Source organism: Mesitornis unicolor, unplaced genomic scaffold (genome assembly GCF_000695765.1).
Source record: "Mesitornis unicolor isolate BGI_N332 unplaced genomic scaffold, ASM69576v1 scaffold52891, whole genome shotgun sequence".
NCBI classification, from domain to species: domain Eukaryota; kingdom Metazoa; phylum Chordata; class Aves; order Mesitornithiformes; family Mesitornithidae; genus Mesitornis; species Mesitornis unicolor.
Window position 1 is genome coordinate 45,463 of NW_010166856.1, and position 12,797 is coordinate 58,259.

A 12,797-nucleotide genomic window follows, 5' to 3' on the forward strand; every position below is an offset into this window, starting at 1 on the left:
ACCCCAGCCAGTTGTGTTGGCGTTCCCAGAAGTGCCTCCTGCTGCCGAGGGCCCGGGAGCAGGGCGAGCACCAGCCCCAGTGGCTGCTGCTGCGGCTTCTCTGATGAAACCCAGCCGCCTAATGCATGTAACCTATTATAACTGTAATTGTGACTAATTGAAATTCATCTCCTATTAGCTCTGCACTTTCCATGAAAATAAAAAGTAGGATGGGACTAAAGTAAGGAACAGAACTGCTTTAATGGCCCAAAATGGAGCAATTATTTTTTTCCCTCTTTACCTAAACATAGTTTACTGCCTTATTAAAAGCATGTTTGTAGGAATACTATCGCATTAAAATTCCAGTGCACGAATCACCAACTGGAGCCACTGATGCTTTAGCTAATACTGGTTTTCTCCTTTAGCTTTTGCAAACTAAAAAGATTCAGGTCGTGCTAGGGTCACTGAAATCTTGTGCTTCCACTTGTGGCAAATGAATGAGCCTGCTCTGCCGCAGAACGCCAACATTCTAGTAATAAATGATAAAACTACTCTAGCGGTCTTTATTTATGGCTGCTCTTTTCCTCGGAAGATTATTGTGTTTACTCACAGATAGATACATTTTCATGTAGTTAAATAATAAAAGCATCCTGAGCAACTGCTATCTGTCCAGTGAACATAATTTCAGTCCGTAATGAATATCTGTAGTTCCTAGACTACTAGAACTGCAATCTAAAAAGCCACTAATATTGTAATAAGCAGAAACCATAAATTGTTGATTTACAAGAGGTCAGTAAAGGACCATTGCTTTCCTTGATCTAATGTAGTTGTATTTAATATTACCATATAAAACAGAATTTTAATTTTCCTTGAGAAATGCAGGGCTTGAATCTGAACTCGTATATACAAAAATGCCAGCAATATAATGCAATAACTGAACTTCCCTCCAAAGAGGCTGGTTCTGCCAAATGGTGAGGATATTTCGGTTGCCCAGGCTTGCTTGCCTTAGAGTCAAAATAAAACTTTTCAGGCTGTGCCTTTGATAAGCACTTCTCATTCCCCTTTCCCAGCCGCCTCCTCATCTTCAGCTGCTTATGTTTTTCACCCCTTGCTAATTTAAAATGTGTAAATTTAATCACAGAATCACACACAGAATCGCTCAGTTGGAAAAGACCTCTGAGATCATCATGTCCAACTGTTCCTGCCTACCCCCTAAACCATATCCCTAAGTACCTCATCTACCCGCTCTTTAAATACATCCAGGGATGGTGACTCCACCACCTCCCCGGGCAGCCTGTTCCAGCCTCTGACAACCCTCTCAGTAAAGAACTTCCTCCTTATCTCTAACCTGAACCTCCCTTGGCACAGCTTGGTGCCATTACCCCTTGTTCTATCCTCCATCACCTGGGAGAAGAGACCAGCACCCACCTCTCTACAACCTCCCTTTAGGTAGTTGTAAGTGGTGATGAGGTCTCCCCTCAGCCTTCTCTTCTCCAGGCTAAACAACCCCAGTTCCCTTAATGTGAGGCTGTCAGCATCCACATTCTACCTTCTTACCTGCACATTAGAGAACTAAAAATGAATATATTGAAGTTTGGTTTTCACCACTGGTTCTGTTTCTTCTTGCATTACACGCTGCTGCAGCAGTGGAAAAAAATGGATCAGTCTTATGTCTTCCTTCTTTTTTGTCTCTCTCATGAGGACATTACTGCCTACAGATAGATGTTCCTGGCAGGCATCAGGGGTTCTTCTGGCTTAGAAAGCCAGCCTAGCAATGTACGCAATGGACAGAGTTCTCATTATCATATGTTATACATATTCTGTATTATATTTATGAAAGTAGTACCATCTCTTTTTCTTCTTAGGATTTTAGATTAAAACATTTGCAGGTAAAATTAGTCAGTCCCTCTGGTCATTTATGTAAACAGTAAAAATATGCTTTCCATCATTTCTGAGCACATATAATCATGGGGCAATTCTTTTCTCTGACAGTTATGAAGAGATATGTTTATTTGGCAGCTACAAGTAGCCAAACTGATATGGACAAATAAAATAACCTTGTAGTCAAAGGGGAATAATAGAACATCTGTTAACAATTTTTATCATTAATATTCTTGGGAGCTAGGGCTTCGTGAATGCTCTGTTTAGTAATGTGCTGTGTCTCATGCACTAAAACATGGTCCCAGTGAAATTGGTTTAGCCTATGAAATAATAAAATTTAGGTTGTAGGGGATGCTATCACTTGTAGTGAGACATAAATGCCAATGCCGAGATGAACATGCAAGTTAGTTGCACAAGGCACTTTCTTACCTGATCATCTTACTGCAGTGCCACGAAGGAAAACAAATCCCGCCAAAAGTCAAGATCAAGCCAGTTGGAAAGTCAGGTGCTTGTCCAAATTCTGACTGCAGTTACTGCTCTGTAGTCAATGGGGAGCCAACGCCAGCTGCTGTTTATGTCAATTAAAGGTCATTCCTGAAACACCTTATACATTTCAACACTGATTTTTCTTTAGTGCATTCCATCCTACACTTTTCTTTAAATGCCAGACTACAAACTATTTTCCTAGAGCTTGCAGAGAAACTACTTCTGTATTGTCAGTCTCCTCATATGAGGCCCTATATCCTCTTTGTTATCCTTCAACTTCAGTCTGAGACTGGACAAGCCAGGATTGCCTGGGATTTGTGCGCTGGCTTTCTTTTGGTTTACACACATTGCCTGGAAAAGCAACATTTGGGGGGTGTTAGCTTTTCTGCAGTTTCCTTTCTCCCAGTTTCATGCTGGAGTGTATGATGTCCCCTATTGCAAGGACATTTGCATGTCAGCTTGTGTAGGTATGGCTCAGTTATTTCCTATTTCTGCCGGGAATTGCCCATAAAGCAATAAATGCACCTGCTGACCAGCAGCACCGCTCAGATGGGGGACATTAAATGCAATGGGAACATTTGATGCATACTTGTGCTGTCAGATCAGATTCTTTGGTTTACTGAAACACCCATCAGACTTAACATGTGGGAGCTGATGTCTTACTGAAGGTCTGTCAAAATCCACAAGATGGGCTTCATCCTCCTTTGCTTGGACGGGAGCTTGGCTGCGGCCCCCATAGCAAAAGGTCTTTAGCTACCAGCAAGGAAGTCTCCAGTCTGACCTGCGAGAGCTGTGCCATTTGGCAGGGATTACTTGAAGGCCTAGTAGATCACAGAGCAGAAAAGTTATTTCTGTTCCAAGCAAGTAGACAGAGGGAACGGTGAGGAGAGGAGCACATTTCAGTCCCTGCTTGGAGGAATGTTTGGTTTATATGAAACCATCCTTAGATAAAACACACAGATGCTCTGACACATCCCAGCTCTGTCTCCTTTGTTGCCAGGAGGGCTTTAGCTGTTAGGCTGCAGAGTCGTGGTACGCTCACGCAGGAACTGCTTCCTTCCCATCCTCACATACTCACTCTCAGCTTTAACTGTGCAGGTTGAAGTGGCACCGCTTCAGTAAGAATTTGGATGATCCTGCAATTTAGCTCCAGCTTTGTAGTTAAGAGCACTTCCCTGGAAGGTGGGAGAGGTGGGTTTGAGTCAGAGCTCCCTTCACCCGGTGGGTGGGAAGATGGAGCTGGTTTAAACAGTGGTTTCTGCTCCAGTGGCAGTACGCTGCCAGAGGAGCAGCGACACCCAAATGCTGTTTTCATACCAACTGATTAGAGATGTATGTCTGAAGCTAGCTGAGCTCTGGGCAGCGTGCAAGGATGCAGCCTGTCTGGTTTGGAGCCCGTACCTGAGGCGACTGGGTTTTGGGCATTCTCTGACGTGTGCTGGAGGGAGGCAGCTGCCTTCAAAGAGTGATGCAGAGCTGCTCACTGCTCCCCTCAGTGCCTTGGCCGCCCGTGCCCTCAGTGGGGCCGTTTGGGGAGACCAGCCGGCAGATAGGAAGCAGCAGGCACGGGTACGTCTGCAGGGGCGGCTCTATTGTCTGCAGATTAGGCTTTTGCGGAAGGAAGCGGCAGCACTGGTGACCTCCCATATTGCACAATTGCTTGTTTTCTAGAATTGGTCTTTCCACAGTTTGTGGGGTTTTTTTTCTGCACGATGTTTTTAATTTGCTCCTGTTCTGCCATCCTCCACCTGCAAGAAGTCCTTTGATTGAGCAAAATTGAGGCGGAAGGAGAGAACAAAATAAAACCAGGATTGTTTTCCCCTAGAGGATTTTCAATCAAAATAATTTCAAATTGTGGGGTCAGAATGAATGTCATACTTCTATGTTAAGTACTTGCCTACTTTGTGGGATGTTTTGTACAGATTCTTCACTAAATTATCTTAGCTACTGTTGCTAGGTAACATTGTTTGCTTCATAGCATCAGAGAAATAAGAGGGTCAAAGAGAGCAATTTCATGTTATTGTCATCTGAGTTACACTAATAAGGTTTTCATTGTACATCTTAGAAATTTTTCTGCTATTTTTTTCCCTTAGGGAACATCATTGTCTATGGGAATACAATTGACATTTACACCACGGTAGAAACCCTCTTATCTCTTGGAATTAATGGTTCTCGCATACATCTCGTACAGCCTCCACTCAGCTCCAATGTTACTTGCCTTAACAACAACGAAATCGAAAGTGCTGTTCAGGAGGCACTGTCAAAGGCTGGCGTGTCTGTTTATTATGACAGTATCCTGGCACAGTGGAGCAAAGGTGACGACCCAGATCTTATCATATGTGCTGGCTTCACTACTAATACAAAACCCTTTAAATTGCAGTGTTCAGTAAGTATATGCTTTCACTGTATTTCCTTCAGTCTGTTTTTTAAGACAAAGACCATCAAATTTAGATAGTCCCTCTTTGGTTTATCTGTTTTCTTATTGTCTCTAGAAGGTTGAACATTCACTTCTAAGTCTAAAGGATTGTTTTTAAAAATCCAAATAAAACCATTGTTAATGCCCTGATGGATTTGGATTAAAATGTAAGTCACCTGACTCACAAATAGTTGTTCACTGTTGAGTGACAAATATGCTTAATTCATTTTCTAAATAATTCCAGAAATCCTTTTATTATTTAAATGCATACTGTAACTCCTGTCTATAGTTATGTGTATTTGATTAAGTCGTAGTAGAAGCCAAAAATGTTAGGATAGAGAGGCCTACTATGTAACTTAATTAAAATATATTTTAAATAGATTTTTCTTCCTTTACATTAATGACTGCATTTTCATTCACCTACAGCATCAGTATCTCATCTAAGTAAATTATACGCAGGCTCAAAGGTATGGCCCCACTGTGAGATCTGAGACAGGTTATAGTGTTCCCTAACAGGCAGAAGATTTTGCATAGCACTTTTATCCGGTAGCAGTCTCCTGACTTTGGTCCTCTTATCAGTAGTGATGTTCCTCCCACTCTCTCCTCGTGCAGCTCTTCAGTTCCTCTCCTCTTTCTTCCAGCCATGGTTCTTCCCTCTCGAGGTCTCTCTTATCCAGCCTCTAAGATGAGAGACTTGTGATGTCAGGGGCTTTATGTTCTCCAAAACCAGTTTGGCTGTCTTGTGTGGCTCCTGTATCTGCTTTTAGCCGCCTGGGAGGATGGGCTTAGAGAAGGACAGGACTCCGGAGAGCAGTCTCCGCCAGGAAAGCAGCTGCGCTCGCAAGGGAGCAGGCTGTGCAGGAATCGGCCCTGCAGCAGCTCTGGGCCTTTTGGGATTTGAGCCAATATCAACTGTTGATTGGCAGTTCTTGGGGGCTTAATTTGTTGAGTCCTGCACGATAAAAACAACAGGAGAAAATCTCCTCTTTCCCTAAAGCGGTGGCCTCCCTCCCTCCCCTCCTGGGCTGACAGATGGCTCCCAGCCTGGAGGTTGCAGCCGTCCCCTCCCCTCCCCTCCGGTGACACCGTCCTGCCTGTCAGCCGGCAGAACGTGGGGCTGTGTGGTCTCCTTGCCCTTGCGGGCAGAGCTTCCCTGATTTTGGATATACTAGATGGTTAGAATTCCCTTAACTGTGGATAGTTCATTACTTGTTTTATTTACAAAAAAAGCCCAGGGGCTCTGGCTCCTCTGTTGCTGCATCTCTGCCATACCAGTGCTGCTAGAATTTCCAGCTCCCTTTGCCTCCTGTGCCTTTTCTTCTGGCTGGCTCATCCAACTGGTCGTGAGCATCTGACGCTTGACCTTTACCCAGGTCACAACTGTGTACCCTGGCACTAAGGGAAGGACATAATCACTGGGGCTGGTCTGCCCCGATACAGTTATGTCTTGGGCTGTTCAGGATGAAGGCAGCAAGATAATGCATGCTCGTCTGATAACTTTTCAGCCTTTCCTCAGCCTGTACAGGATTATTTCTTGATGGCGGGCAGCAACGTTCAACTTGTTGCCTAATCATTTTAAAAGCTGAGGGTGCTGATGAAGGGAAAAGCTTTTTATAAAGGCTCTGGAGCTTCACAAACTTTACTGTAGCAATGAGACAGTAGCAATCAGTCTTGATCTGTACTCTTTGCAGACTATTATCTTGTTTAAAGCATCTCTGAACCTTGTAATTACTTTTAACCCTCAATGTCTGGTATGCATTCTTGTTTCACTTTATTTTTGGGACCTTTGTTCTGCCAGCTTTCAGTTTATCCTTCATAAGAGGCAACTATGGAGATGCTGCTTGTAGTTGCAGCTTCTCCGACTTCTGCTCTCTGTGGTGCACTGACAGAGGTGAGGATCTGGGGCAGGGACTATTTTGTGCATGTGCTCCCTGTGTCCAGGCTGGAGTCACCCAGCCTCACTTACCTGCTCCTCATTTCTCGTGTTTCAGAATTGAGACACCTCCAGGTGACACAAGTTTTACCTTCCCCAGTGCCTCTGCCAGCTACATCTCAATAGGCCCTTTTGTCCTTAGTGAGCACATTTGGTTCCAGATTTCAGATGGGCTTTGCCTCTTTAAAGTCACTTTCAAGCAATGTAGAAAACCAGATAAAATGCATATAAAGAGAAATGTCAGATCTGCATGATTCTAAATCAGTTCAAAAGCCCCTCTTTGCTAATCAATGCGCGGAGTCTGTGCAGAACGCGCAGACAAAAGGCAAGGGCTGTGGCGGGACCCTGCAGTCCTCGCTCTCGCGCTGCGCCGGGTTTCAAAGCGGCTCTTCAGGCATCCAGCACATTTTGCATAACGTGCTGCGTGCACATCTGTTCCACGCCGATGCTTAATACGTAGGACAAATCAGTGGCCGCTTCCAGCACTGCCTGCTTTGTAGTGCTTGTCAGGGTGGTGCTGCCTCAGCTCCTGTTTTGGGGAGATGAGGTCTGATCTGCTTCCTCCTGTCCCAGGAGAGGGACTATGCAGGTGCCACAAGAAGACAAAAGAAGGGAATTATCACTAGCTTTTTTTCTTTGAGACTTAGAGGAGGAATTTAAGGATTTAGGGTGATTTGCTTTCAATGCCCTTGAAATCTTCCTGTGGGGAAGATGAGCTCATGGCTTCAGTAGATGCTGGTCCCAAGATAAATCCCTACCTCAGGGCCAGTTCTGTAAGGAGGAGTAAGACAACACAGTGTTTTCAAAAAATGGAAGTCACATCTTTTTTCAGTCCCACCAGCCAAGACATAGTGAATAGGTGTCTACTGTGCTCATTATGGAGTTCAGTAACTGACTGCCAAATGTACCAAGTACCTCACTTACAGACACAGCTGCCGCTCAGCTGCCCTGGATGATCTGGATGGACTTGGCGTCCCCCTAGACCTGTGCCCTGTCTCTGACTGTGGCCAGGCCCAGTAGCCCCAAGCACTGAGGAGACACAGATGAGACTACCTCCTAAAGCAAGTGTTATCCAGATCTGGAATAGCTAGAGATGTTTTTCAGTCCTGACAAAGTTTGGATATGCTTTCCAAAGCCTGCATCACTAGCAAGAATAATAAATCCAAATGCTTTCCTTTCTATGTAAATATTCAATCCTTTTGTACCACTCACAATCTTCTTGGCCTCTACAGCTTCCACTGGCTTAAATTCTCCTGTTGTAGTTTGAATGAGCATGACACTTCCACTGAACAGTTTGAATTTCTTATCTTTCAGTTTCATTTAATATCTCTGTTTTGGTAGCCATAGTAACATAATTTGTTGGTAAACAGACACAACAGTTGGTAAAATATTAGCAATATACAGTTATCCTGCTGAATTGTGCTCTTCTGTTACTTCGTTTGGCTTGAGCACTTGAAAACCAACTTCATACAGAGTTCAAGCTATTTCATGCTATGTCCATACTAACACAGAAAATATGCACATCCACTCAGGCTATTTGACATAGTTGATATTAGAGTTTTTAAGATAGAAGTCATCTAATAACCGGAAGTATTTGAGTGTAGTTTAGTAATTCTTCTCTCTACTGTCTTTATTGTAATTTTAGTAGCTGTAAATACTGGATCAGAAGGCTTTATCTGTGTATATAAAATCATACTTTAGTTCATGTTCCTGTTTTTTAAAATAAATAAGATTCAGAACAAAGGGTAGGTTTTGATTTACGAAATTAGACAGTAACTAATCTGTAATAACCTACACTTACATCTCCTTTTTAGGCATTTTTCAGCTTTGCCTATAGGACAGTGGATTATGAAACCTTTAAGGCAATCAATGATGCTTGCCTTGTTTTTGATGGAAGACTTGTGATCGATACCAAATTTCGCACCACTGATGCCAGTATCAGAGCTGCAGGTCCTTTAACAAAGTACTCCAGGAGATATTATGCAGATGAATGGACACATAGCAACTTCAACTCAAAGGAGATTGGCTTTGAGCTTGCTGCATCTATGCTGCATCTCTTTGATCCAATCCCTAAGCCCTTTTCTAAGCCCCCAGAAGGCAAAGACAGACTCATCCTCATGTACAAAGGGTGTAAAATTAAAGGTATGTCAAAATAGATTTCTGTCCGATTTTCATACCCTCCTTGGTATTTTTGCTGTTGTATGATAAGGGTAGGTTCATCTCACCTAAGCTGCTATATAATGGTGGTGAAGTCCTCAAAGCCTCTTATACAGCCAGTGGAGAGAGGTGAGTTGCAATAAAATGTTGAGCAAGTTGCTGTAGATTTTTGCTAATAACAGACCAAGTTGTGCTTTCATTTATATGGCAGTAACTATGGAGTGTTTCCACTGAAACTCAGCATCTTTATTCCAAGTTCAAGATAATTAAAACTGTAATCAGAACTTTTCAATGGGTGGCTACTGCACCAATATGTAGAAGAGTACCAAATAAAAGTTTATAATGTCATCTACCAAAACAAAGTTCCTTGTTTTATTTTTAGAGCCATTTAGTAAAAATGTTATGGGAGAAGGAGGGCAAACAAATACTTTTTCTTCTTTGTTTATGATTTAATAAATCTCATCTTTTCATTTGTGATAGGAGGTGTTCTTCCTGGAGGGTATAATTACTTGCATATTTCCAAACCAGAAATCCCCATCCGCTTGGACTTAAAACTTGCACTGTGTGATCATGTAAGTTGCATTACTTAACTTTTCTTAATTTCATCCTCCATTTGGAAAGGTGTACTTATTTAGGATACCATAGGTACATGCCTAAGTACCATGCATCTTAAAAAAGTATCTTGAGTAAGCGTGGGTTTAAGTATGTATTTAGAGACCTTACCAGTAGACTCTGGAATGGACCAAGCCTCATAAAATCTCTGTGATTATTCAAAAATATTTAATATATTTTAATGTAAATTCACTGCCATAATGTAAATGTGGAATATATACAGATAAGATTATCTGATTAACTTCTTTACTGCAGTTCTTAATTCCTTTGCCATGAAACCAAATGAATCCAAAGGGGTTTTTGAAGATGGGAAATACTTGACAAGCCCTAATGCCCTGACCTCTTTGTTACTATCTGTAGCACTTTGGGTTCAGATAGCTTCTTAATGGGGCACTACAGCTCAACTTCTTGACCCGTTTTTTCCAGAAGCTGGTGGCTCAGCACTGTGCCTGGTTCCTGAGCCATTTGTCTCAGCACAGGTTGGGATCTTATAATAGAATCATAGAATGGATTGAGTTGGAAGGGACCTTTAAAGATCATCTGGTCCAACTCCCCTGCAGTGAGAAAGGACAGTGTTACCAGATCAGGTTGCTCAGAGCCCCATCACACCTGGCCTTGAATATGTCCAGGCATGAGGCCTCCACCACCTCTCTGGGCAACCTGTTCCAGTGATCTACCACCCTCATATTGAAAAACCTTTTCCTAATATCCAACCTAAATCTACCCTTTTCTAATTTAAAACCATTACCCCTTGTCCTATTGCTACATGACCTTGTAAACAGTTCTTGCCTAGATTTCTTATAGGCACCTTTCAGGTGTTGGAAGGTTGCTATAAGGTTCCCCCGGAGCCTTCTCTTCTGCAGGCTGAACAACACCAACTCTCAGCCTATCTTTGTAGGAGGGGTGCTCCAGCCCTCTGATCATCTTTATCATTGGGGCTTTTCCTCAGTACTCTCTTTTTCAGCATGGCTTTCTTTTTGCTTCATTCTGTAGAGAGACAGGTAATTTTCTAAGTCACATGGAATATGTAGCTTCTGAAGTCCCTAGCACATCTTTAATACATAGCATATTAAGGTAGTGGTGGTATTTGCCATCAGATTTGCATAAGAACAAATTCAGTCTACTGAGCTTGGATGCATAGTATCAATCAAGTACAGCTGGTGGACAATTATGAATGAGATACCTAACTGAACCTCTCAGATGTTCCTTTCCATACTTTCTGACATTTGGCTTTCTCAAAAGACACACAATTTCTATGAAGACATGTGACAGTATTAGCTGGATTTCACTAAAAGATGCTTTCGGGCTTAGCACTTAACTTCTTTCCTCCCTACAATAAGGTGCTATAAATGCATACAGATGATAAAGCTTCACAGTCTATCAGTGAAATTCTAGACTAGTAGGAAAAGAATATATTCTGGAAGAGATAGTCCATACTTTGCTGCTAGAAAATAGCTCATGCTGCATGCTGCAACCACGAGAGTCATCTGAAGAGGAAAGAGAGAAGCACTTCACACAGTTGGGCTACATAGGAGATCATGCCATCCATCATTCAAACATGGAGATGCTTCTGGTACTGGAGAACCTGACTTGTGAAACATGAAAAGGACTAGATTCATGTATTTTAAAGCGAGAGAGGACCGTACACCTAGGCAAGCTCCTGTTTCATACAGATTATACCTTTTTACTCGGGGATTTCTGCATCAAGCCCATTCTTGTAGTTAATGTAAAGAGTGGCTTTTAAGAGACTGTTTCAGTGTTGATATTAAAACTTGGACAGCAATGGTCCATAGAAAGAAATCATCATTTTAAAAAGGAATCTGTGCTTTGTGGGGGGAGGAATCAAAGCATGGCTTATCTTGTTTTCCAGCTTTGCAGACCCAGGATGAGCTGGGAAGCAGAAAAGACTATCAGAGAGAGAAAAATTGGTTTTATCGCTCCGAATTGCTAGAACATTATTAGAATTCTTTTGCTGCAGCTTTGATTACCTGATGAATGAAAAGGGAGCATTTTTAAAGCCACTCCAGAAACTTCATGTAAATCCTAAAAGAATTTTGTAAGAAGGAAGTAAGAGAAGCTAGTGAAATGTATTAGCCAAGAGATGTGGAAGTAACAAAGGTTACTGTAGCCTAGCAACAGGTTTTAGAAAGATAACTCATTAATCTGGTAGTATCAACCCACTGCCTACAATCGTGTAGCTTCTATGATGTGCCATTAATTTGAACTCTGCACACATACTGTTTGTATATACATATATAAAAATACATATGTATAGTTACAATTCTGGAGAGAGAGTAAAAGTATACCTGTATGTTCTTAATTCATCAGGATGGTATCCTATAGTAAATTATGATATGCCATGTGTATGCAATAATATGGACTCTGCATAATAAATTAAGATGAATAGAGTTCAATTCAGTTGCCTAAACAGAGGCATCTAGTGTTGTTTGGGATGCCCCAGGGCATCCCTCCTGACCCCCAGCTGCTACTCTTGGAGGTCACAGGTCTCCCATGGATCCTGTGTCATAGCTGTCAGCCCAGTTCGGATGGCCCAGATACCCTTAGGTGTCTCAAATGGCACTCGGGATTGGGCAGCCAAGCCCACGCTGCACACGCAGTCATACGCTGCACAATTTTGTGTGCAGTTAATCAAGATCTAAACCACACAGAAAACCTTTGTGTCCGAACAATAGCAAAGTGCCTTGTTGTATAAACCATGTTACCAGGAATGGGTGTTCTTGATTAAAAAAAAAAGCTTGTGGACTTTAAGAAATGGTAAATATCAGCTAGGAAACCCTAGTTGATCCTATACATATGCCAAATCGGGTGTAGGTTCCATCTCCACAGCTTTCTTTGTATTTTCTGTTCCAGGGGATGGAGATTATAACTGGAGAGGCAAAACATGGGAATTATTTCAGGATACATACTAACAAATATAGTATGGTAGAGAGTATCACCTGCTTTTCAAAGGAACCCATCCCTGTCTCCAACTACATTTGCTTGTATGGACAGCATGAACGTCTTCTTAATGATTTTTATTACCGCTGGAATGAAGGGCAGATTACTGATCTTTACAGGTAAGATAAACTCAATGTTGTGCATAAAATCTACATTCTAGGAGAATTTTAGTTTTATTTTATTATGGTTTATCTTCTACCTGTGTTTCCTTAGTACAAAAGAGAATTTTTTTAATATATATTTTCCATTATTTGGCAAAATTATCGGTGCTAATGCAAGTCCCGAAGACCTTCCTGGAAAGATCTATGCACCTGAGATTTATTTAGAGAAGGAGCAGTGGTTTACTTGACTGTCTTTCATCTGAAAGAGCATTTC

At 42.1% G+C, this 12,797-nt stretch overlaps 1 protein-coding gene across 1 annotated transcript in view; it reads left to right on the forward strand.

The window, feature by feature from the left end:
- The window catches only part of CFAP61 (cilia and flagella associated protein 61), a gene marked incomplete at both ends in the record, with an annotated part of 56,812 nt that extends 44,271 nt beyond the window's left edge, over positions 1 to 12,541 (forward strand). The window contains 4 exons of the mRNA XM_010195086.1: positions 4,440 to 4,732; positions 8,510 to 8,837; positions 9,333 to 9,424; positions 12,336 to 12,541. Coding sequence (XP_010193388.1) covers positions 4,440 to 4,732; positions 8,510 to 8,837; positions 9,333 to 9,424; positions 12,336 to 12,541 — 919 coding nt within the window. The remainder of the gene's footprint in view (positions 1 to 4,439; positions 4,733 to 8,509; positions 8,838 to 9,332; positions 9,425 to 12,335) is intronic.
- Positions 12,542 to 12,797: the final 256 nt, after the last annotated feature.